Source organism: Salmo trutta, chromosome 6 (genome assembly GCF_901001165.1).
Source record: "Salmo trutta chromosome 6, fSalTru1.1, whole genome shotgun sequence".
NCBI lineage: Eukaryota > Metazoa > Chordata > Actinopteri > Salmoniformes > Salmonidae > Salmo > Salmo trutta.
Window position 1 is genome coordinate 56132825 of NC_042962.1, and position 9812 is coordinate 56142636.

Genomic DNA, 9812 nt, shown 5'->3' on the forward strand with positions numbered 1-9812 from the left:
CTAACCTTCATCACCTCACATGAACATGAGCAGATTGCAAATACTGTGCAGAGCATTTGTGAATTGCATCTATAAGTGCTGCATTTAAGAAACTTCTGGACACAGATTAATTTAGGGGTAATTGCAAGATAAACAGCAGCCTCTCCCCAGGTACCCAAGGGATTAATCAAATAGGATTGTGTTTGTGGTTTTCAGGAAACAGACTGCAGTACTCTTCAACTGCAGCCAATATTACCCTGAACGCATACAGGAGATGGGATACTTGATTCCCCCATCAGTCATAACATTGGACTATTAGGATAAAACCAAAGTACTTTAAACCCACTGACATCGTCAGGCTTGAGGGAGTGCGTAAGCACAGGAGAGGTCAAATTAGAAGGTGAAATGCAATGGAGGATGTAACTTTTGAAGGTTGAGCTCCAAAGAGTTCAGAAAAGTCATTATTAAAGAACAGAGGCTAAATAGCTGTCTGGGAAATGTCCTAAACATTAGTAATGGATCTCGTTTAAACCTGGTAATAAGGCTCTTTAGCTTTGGAAAAGGCTTTCCCTTGTCCACCAGGTTCCCATTTCCCACCATGCAAGAACTTGACTGATTCAGCTGCTGGGTTAAAGAGGCTGTTAGATGCTAATGAAAAGCAGGCTTAAAATGCCACATAAAGGGGCTCTAGATGGTGTTCGGAAAAGGATGTTGTGGCAGTTTTTTGTCGTCACACACATCAATCAACAGCCCGCCGTTTTAATGCCCATGCAGGCAAGAGGCAAGGCAAGCGTTCTGGCACTCCAGCTAACCCTAATCATCACCCAGAGCATTAATTAGGTTTTAACGATAACCTAATCACTCCCATTCACAGAGCAAACTTGGGATGAACCTTGGATATAATATTGGCGCATTCATTATCGATGACCCACAAACCTCTTCAATCAAATCAAACTTTATTTGTCACATACGCCGAATAGAACAAGTGTAGACTTTACCGTGAAATGCTTACTTACAAGCCCTTAACCAACAGTGCAGTTCAAGAAGAAGAAAATATTTACAGGGGTAGACTAAAATAAAAATAATACAATAAGAATAACAATAACGAGGTTATATACAGGTGGCACTGGTACCAAGTCAGTGTGCGGGATACATGCTAGTTGAGGTAATCTGTACATGTAGGTGGGGGCGAAGTGACTATGCATAGGTAACAAACAAACAGCAAGTAGCGGCAGTGTACAAAGGGGGGGGGGGGTCAATGTAAATTGTCCGGTGCCGATTTTATGAATTGTTCAGCAGTCTTATGGCTTGGGGGTAGAAGCTGTTGAGGAGCCTTTTGGTCCTAGACTTGGCGCTCCGGTACTGCTTGCCGTGCAGTAGCAGAGAAAACAGTCTATAACTTGGGTGACTGGAGTCTCTGACAATTTTATGGGTTTTCCTCTGACACCACCTATTATATAGGTCCTGGATGGCAGGAAGCTTGGTCCCAGTGATGTACTGGGCCGTTCGCACTACCCTCTGTAGCGCCTTGCGGTCAGATGGCGAGCAGTTGCCATACCAGGCGGTGATGCAACCGGTCAGGATGCTCTTGATGGTGAAGCTGTAGAACCTCATAAGGAAGTGTAAAACAAACAAACAACCATATTTGTGTGGTGGTTTTGCGGAAGTTGCCAGGAACTATTGGTTTGGAAGAATTTAAAAGACCACTGGGTTTGCTGAATCAGAAAAACATTGTGCAACTTTTTACACATCGTGAGTGAATTAACTGTTTACATGGATACTTGTGTCCATTTCTCTTCTCCGCTTAACCCCAAAGAGTAATCTTGAATTGTTTGGAATATAATTGGAGGGGGGAAAGGATGTTTTGCTTGTCATGTTTCTGCTTTCGAAGATCATATTTCTAGTGGCGCCTTTGATTCTAACTGTCATTAATAAACGTATCTCCCCTGGCAACGTGACATAACCTCTGCTTACCTCAAGACTCCTGTCATGTTATTGCTGACTCCCTTTAATTTAACAAGAAGGATGTTTTCAGTCTCTGGCTTTATAGCTGCAAATCCATAAGGTTTTATTAAAGAGACCCTAGACTTACAAGGACTGTAATGTGTTTTCCTGTGTTTATAGAGGACCAGATGACCACTTCACCCGTTGTGGAGACATACAGATGAAGAGTGATTCTAGCTACAGGGGAGAATGTGGAAGACATTATTATGTTACATAATACCAATAAATGTATACTAAAGCTTATGGAAAGGCTTACTCATCAAAAATGCAGGTTGACGTTTATTGTCATCAATCTTGCCCTGGAGGCAGAACTGAGAGATTTCCGCCACACCCTTAGAAAAAAGGGTTCCAAAAGGATTATTTGACTGTCCCCATAGGAGAGCCCTTTTTGGTTCTATGTAGCTCTTTTGGGTTCCATGTAGAACCCTCTGTGGAAATGGTTCTACATGGAACTCCGAAAGGTTCTACCTGGAACCAAAAGGGTTCTATATGGAACAAAAAATGGTTCTCCTATGGTGACAGTCGAAGAATCCTTTTGGGATCTAGATAGCACCTTTTTTTTCCTAAGAGTGCAGCTGCAAAGTCATAATTTGGCTATATTGTAAAAATGAATGGGGAAAATTTTTATTATTTTGGGGGTCTTAGTTTAAAGTTAGGGTTAGGCATAAGGGTACCATACTAAACCACAAATTACCTCTATGTCCCACAGCATAATCTCAAAACTTTTACTTGAGCAACCACTGTGGGGTTAAGGTTAGGGTTAATGTTAGGGTAAGGTTTCAAATCAGATTTTATGACTTTGTGAGTATGCCAGCTACACTCTTGGCACGTTATGTCTCTCTAGAACCTTTAAGGGTTCTTCGGCTGTACCCACAGGAGAACCCTTTGAATAACCCTTTTTGCTTCCAGGTAGAACCCTTTTGGGTTATATGTAGAACCCTTTCTACAGACGGTTCTACATACCCAAAAGGGATATATCTGGAACCAAAAAGGGTTCTCCTTTTTTCTAAGAGTGTGAGTGTAGTGACCACTCTGCAGAGCTGCCTCCATTACATGAGTCATACCAATAAATGCCAACCTGCATAGAAAATAGCCCCCTCTTCCTGGAAAGCTTGTTAGCTATGTTGTGTTCTGTTGTCAATAAAGTTATCCTGCTCTTGACTAATGTTTCAAGTTTTACATTTTTAATGTCACATGCACAAGAACAGTGAAATGCCTTGCTTGCAAACAAAAATGCAATAATCAATAACAATGTAATACTAGAAAAGGCACACAATAAATATGAAGAACACAGTAAGTAAGTAAGCATACTTATATACAGGGTCAGTTCCAGTACCGTACTGTATTTACAATGTGCAGGGATACTGGTGTGATGGAAGTAGATATGTACAGGGGTAAGGTGACTAAGCATTACGAAATATAATAAACAGAGTAGCAACAGCTTGTGCGTGTGTGTAGAGTCAGTATAAATGTATGTGCATATTATGGTTGAGTGAGCAGATTATGGAGTGAATGGGTGTGTGAGTATGCATAGAGATAAAAGGTCAGTAAAGATACAAGGTTAACTCAGAAAGTCATTGTAGCTATTTGGTTAGCTATTTATCAGTCTTATTGCTTGGTGATAGAAGCTGTTCAAGATCCTGTTGGTGTCAGACTTAATGCACCGGTACCGCTTGCCGTGCGGAAGCAGAGAGGATAGTCTATGGCTTGGTTGGTTGGAGTCTTTAACTTCTCTAGGTTGGGGGCAGTATTTTGACGTCCGGATGAAAGGCATGCCCAAATTAAACTGCCTGCTACTCAGGCTCAGAATGTAGGATATGCATATTATTAGTAGATTTGGATAGAAAACACTCTGAAGTTTCTAAAACTGTATGAATGATGTCTGTGAGTATAACAGAACTCATATGGCAGGCAAAAACCTGAGAAGAATCCAACCAGGAAGTGTGGAGATCTGAGGTTTGTAGTTTTTCAAGTGATAGCCTATAGAGTATACAGTGACTTAGGGTTCATTTTGAACTACCTAAGGCTTCCACTAGATGTCAACAGTCTTTAGAATGTTGTTTCATGCTTCTACTGTGAATATGGAGCGAACAAGAGGGCCTGGAAATTGATGAGTGAGAAAATGTCATGAGCTCAGAGGCGCGGACTCACGTGAGCATTAGCTGTGTTCCTTTTCTTTTCTGAAGACATTGGAATTGTCCGGTTGGAATATTACTGAAGATTTATGTTAAAAACGTCCTAAAGATTGATGCTATACATCGTTTGACATATTTCTACGAACGTAAATATAACGTTTTTTTACTTTTCGTCGTGACATTTGCGTGCGTTTTCTGCATTTGGAGGGGTGGACTGAACGCGCGAACAAAAAGGAGGTATTTGGACATAAATGATGGACTTTATCGAACAAAACAAACATTTATTGTGGACCTGGGATTCCTGGGAGTGCATTCTGATGAAGAGCATAAAAGGTAAGTGAATATTTATAATATTATTTCAGAGTTTTGTTGACTCCACAAAATGGCGGGTTTGGTTTCGTGTCTGAACGCTGTTCTCAGATTATTGCAAAGTGTGCTTTCGCTGTAAAGTTTTTTTGAAATCTGACACAGCGGTTGCATTAAGGAGAAGTGTATCTATAATTCTTTGAATAACAGTTTAATATTTTATCAACGTCTATGATGAGTATTTCTGTAAATTGATGTGCTCATTCACCGGATGTTTTGGGAGGCAAAACATTTCTGAACATTACACGCCATTTTAAGTCTTTAGTGATTTGGACACCGAGGAACTTGAAGTTCTCGACCTGCTCCGCTGCAGCCCCGTCGAAGTGGATGGGGGTGTGCTCGCCCCCTCCATTTCCTGTAGTCCACGATCAGCTCCTTGGTCTTGAGGGAGAGGTTGTTGCTCTGGCACCACACAGCCAGGTCACTGACCTCCTCCCTGTAGGCTGACTCATTGTCGCCGGTGATCAGGCCTACCACAGACGTCTCATCAGCAAACTTGATGATGGTGTTGGAGTCGTGCGTGGCCACGCAGTCATGGGTGAACAGGGAGTAAAGGAGGGGACTAAGCACACACCCATGTGGGGCCCTCGTGTTGAGGGTCAGCATGACGGAGGTGATGTTGTCTACCTTCACCACCTGGGGTCGGCCCGTCAGGAAGTCCAGCATCCAGTTGCAGAGGGAGAAGTTCAGACCCAGAGTCCTAAGCTTGGTGATGAGCTTAGAGGGGACAATGGTGTTGAACACTGAGCTGTAGTCAATGAACAGCATTCACACATAGGTATTCCTCTTGTCTAGGTGGGTGAGGGCAGTGTGGAGAGCAATTGAGATTGTGTCATCTATGGATCTGTTGGGGTGGTATGCAAATTGGACTATGTCTAGGGTGTCTGCGATGGTGGAGTTGATGTGTGCCATAACCAGCCTCTCAAAGCACTTCAAAATTACAGAAGGGAGTTCTACAGGGTGGTAATCATTGTGCCATGAAGCCTTAGAGTTCTTGAGAACAGGAATAATGGTGGTCATCTTAAAACATGTGGGGATTACAGACTGGAACAAGGAGAGGTTGATAATTACAGTGAATATGCCAGCCAGCTGTTCTGCGCATGCTCTGAGAACGCGCCCTGGAATACCGTCGGGCCCCGCGGCCTTTCGGGTATTGATCTGATTAAAGACCTTTCTTACGTCGGCCTCAGAGAGCGAGATCACCCAATCCTCTGAGACGGTGACGGCCCTCACACCCGGCCCTCACACCGGGCACAATGTTGTTGTTGTCAAAGTGTGCATGAAATGCATTGAGTTCGTATGATAGAGAGGCATCGTTGATATTAAGAATTCCCAGTAACTAAGTCGTCTAGAAAAAATATATATTTTTAAGCATTAGCAGCAGGCATGTTTGATTTGGCCAACTGTGAGTCTTCAGGAGACAGATTGTGTGCGATCATCAGTGTCCGTCTTCAGTCTCTTAAGCTATCTTTGGGTTGTTTGTTCTACAGATTGGCATTGGCATCCTGTTGCCTTCTCAAATGGTGGGAAAGCATGGAAGGTTCACACTTAAGACATGTGTAATCATGCGTGCTGGTTTCTTGGCACGGATGTGCTGTTTCACAGTTGAAGGCATTCCAACTGCAGCTGATTGACCCAAGAGCAGAACTCAGTGTGAGGCTGATCACAAGTGAAAACAGTTGGTTTGGTTACATGACCCTTAAAGTGAATAACAGCCAGCCTTCAGGGTATTGCGCTGAGGGAAAAGTCTAGCTAGCATCTAATCCTTTGGCAGACTTTGAGATATGTTAGTCATAAACAACTTCTCTTCCAGCAATATCCCATATTGTTGTGTTTGTTTGTTTTGTATATTGAATAAGGAACAAACGTCACTCAAACCAAACCGTGAAACCCTTACAGTACATTCTGTTGTGGAACATGGTCCTTCCATTTCTCCCAAATTGAGCATACCTGTACCTTCTTAATTAAAATGACACAGACGTCTGTAACAAAAGTCCCCTAAATCTCCAGACACTACTTTTCTAAATCGATTCTCCAGGAGCATTTTACCTCATGGCTATATGGAACATAAATCGTCCCTCATAGCTTCTCTGGGTTCATATAGCATATATTGTCCAGTCACATTTAGATGGACTTGATCTCAACGGTCTACAGCTGTTGATTCACTCCATAAGCGTCTGCTTTCACTGGCAGCACATACTGGATAAGCACACGCATGGACGCATGTTGAAAAACCCACACGTGCACTCCTACTGTATTCTCTTTGACTGTGTGTCCATCTGGCATGAGTCCAACTTCACCCTTTCATTCGTAGAGCTTCCCATCCCTCCTCATCCCTCCTCTTCGCCCCCATCCTCACCAGTTAAACAGCATGAAGGTAGGGTATATTTGCACCGAGCACTGTAGCACAACTGATGATTGGCTTGGTGTGAGACTCTGAGCCGTCTCTCTTTCATCTCCTCTAATGAAGTATGACCATGCGTGAAGAGCTGGGGGCACAACCACAGCTTCAACATTCTCCGAGCTCAGACACTCAGGTACACACATGTTTCCCGTTTACAATGTACCCCCACCACCCCCGCCGCACGGAAAGCAAAGCAGGCACATGTATGTACTCAGGAATATACACGTAACACCTCAACAATGTGCAGAAAGCAGACACCGCCGCACGGAAAGCAAAGCGGACACTTGAATGTTCTACAAGATGTATTGTTTAACAAGAAGCGTCTCTGCCTGAGATTGTGGTGTGTGCAGAGGGGAGATGTTGGCCCAATCCCAAGCCTAACCAAACCCCTCCCAGCTGTGTTAGAGTATCATTGATAGATACCGCCCCGGACACCGCAATCACAAGGCTACATCCTCTGGGAAGTCCACTGGACAGCAGCAAAGTTATCATTAGGATAAGATTTCTAGTCAACAAACAGATTGGCGCTCACATAGATTAACTTTTTAATCATGGGAACCTGTCCAAGACACACCCCAAGACAACCAACAGGCAGAGATATATACACACACACACACACACACACACACACACACACACACACACACACACACACACACACACACACACACACACACACACACACACACACACACACACACACACACACACACACACAGCTATGTCCTACTATACTTGTGAGGACTTTTTTGGCATCAACAATTAATTCCCATTAAAATTCCTATTTTACCTAACCCTAAACCAAACCCTTACCCTAAACCTAACCCTAATTCTAACCATAAAACTAACCCCTAAGCCTAAAATAGCCTTTTTTACAAGTGAGAACTGACAAAATGTCCTCACTTCTATGAATTTTTGTTGTTTTACTATTCACATACACATTGTCGCTAAAAAAATGTTTTGATATTGGCGAGTGTTTGCATGTGAGCTAATACAGTGTATCGATCATCCATTGTTTTTAGCCTGACATTTCCCTTTTCATTTCTAGGAGAGTAAATGTATCATATTGCATAACTACTGTATGTTTAATGGGACAATCAGTACGCTGCTGAACGTCCTGTAGCTCAAACAGTTCATCATCATCTGAACATGATCTCTAACAAGAGGCAAGCCAAGCTCCAATCAGACATTACAATTCTACAGTGAGACCAAAAAGCATCAGAACAAAATTCAAGGAAACATAATCTATGTACCGCTAACAACCAAACTTCTGCTGTTCATTCCGTTTTTGTGTCAAACTAATTCTTATCTTGCACAGCTACAGGTTGCAAGACCGATATACAATTGGTTTTGCACCTGAATCTAAATGCATTGCATTTATGGTCAATAAATCACTTGGATGAAAGCGTCTGCTGAATGGCATATATTAGATTGTTATTTTAATGAGGATACCATTCACACTGTGGTTTCGCTGCAGTCAAGTCTGCACAACTCTACACATTATGCAATGTCGTAAACATTTTGGTCAATACTTTTGCGATAAGTTCATGGGACTTTACAAACTGGACCAACTGGAACATGAAACCCCTACTCATGTACACATTGCAATTTGGTTTTGGCAAGCTATTTCTTTCTATACAACGTGAATGGCATTAGGAGAACACATGCAAAGTCAGCAAAACATTTGCATTGTGCACAATGCACAATGATAAGCATCAACAACACCAAAACACTTTCCATCACACATGCATTGGCAAAAACATAATATGCATGCTCAAAACTATACATAAAACATGTAACACAAAACCATACTATCCAGAAACTCAATACACCTGACTTTACAGAACGGCCAATCTGTGCACTTGCCTCTAATCCTCTGTGCAGGGATGCAGTTGAGGAGAATGGATCCGGAGAGGAGCAGGAGAGAGACTCTGAGGAGCATGGTGCCTGCCATAGAGCTCTCTGGACAGGGATACTGGACAACTTCACTAAGGTAACAGCTCAATTTAGGACTTGTGCAGCGCTCCGTGGAAACACTGTGGAGTGGAGAGGACCACCGGACCACGAAGCATCTATACTAGCAGGATAGGAGAGGGGTGGGGGTGGGAGGGGACTGGTGATGTCACAACCCAACCCCAAACACACTATTCCTAGGTGGGTGGCTAAATGTGTGGAATCTCCCTGAAATGTTTCCCTCTATTTTTTTCCCTCCCTTCTTTTTGTATCACCCACCTGGTTTCCCTCTCCCCTTCCTCCTCCTCCACCCCTCCTACTCCTATGTGTTATTTTTTTATTTATATTTATTATTTATTTATTTATCCTTTGTTCAACTCAAATGCTATTGCAATGTAGATTCCAGGAGACGCCAATGTGGTGGGCAAAACAGGGTGGTGGCACAGGAGGAGCACAGGAGTGGCACCCTCACTCCATCCTAACCTATGGCCTTGGGGGTAAAGTTAAACTCATGCAGTGTAGTTTGTATGGCACACTCCCATCCCCACCTCTGCCCAACATGTGCACACTGTGCAGACTAACCAGTACCATGTTTTTAAGCACTTTGCTTTTGGAACGCACTACACAACATCACAGTACATTCTCTCTGAGCACAAATGACACGGGTGGAGCAGCGCCAACGGGTATCCAAATCCAACCTCCACTGGAGCTCTTTGGGAGGCAGTGACCATGCTCTCCCGCCAAGAAGTCCAGCCCCTGACATAGAGGAGGTATGAGGGGCGGTAGTACAGAGGAGAGAAGGAGAAGGGGATGGAGGGAGGGAATAAGAGGGTTATCCACACACTTCCTTCAAGCTGATTATGTTAGGAGCCCCATCCAACCAACACGTGCCATCACATGCGACAGGATACGGACTGGTGGAGACAGTTGTTCCAGACAGAGCGCCTGCCTGCTCCATCCCACAGGAACTG

General features: G+C 43.4%; 1 protein-coding gene across 1 annotated transcript in view; it reads right to left on the reverse strand.

Annotated features, from left to right (window-relative positions):
* Window positions 1-8963, reverse strand: part of LOC115196358 (target of Nesh-SH3-like) — a 10244-nt gene extending 1281 nt beyond the window's left edge. Inside the window, exon 1 of the mRNA XM_029757123.1 lies at window positions 8755-8963. Coding sequence (XP_029612983.1) covers window positions 8755-8842 — 88 coding nt within the window. The 5' untranslated portion in view covers window positions 8843-8963. The remainder of the gene's footprint in view (window positions 1-8754) is intronic.
* Window positions 8964-9812: the final 849 nt, after the last annotated feature.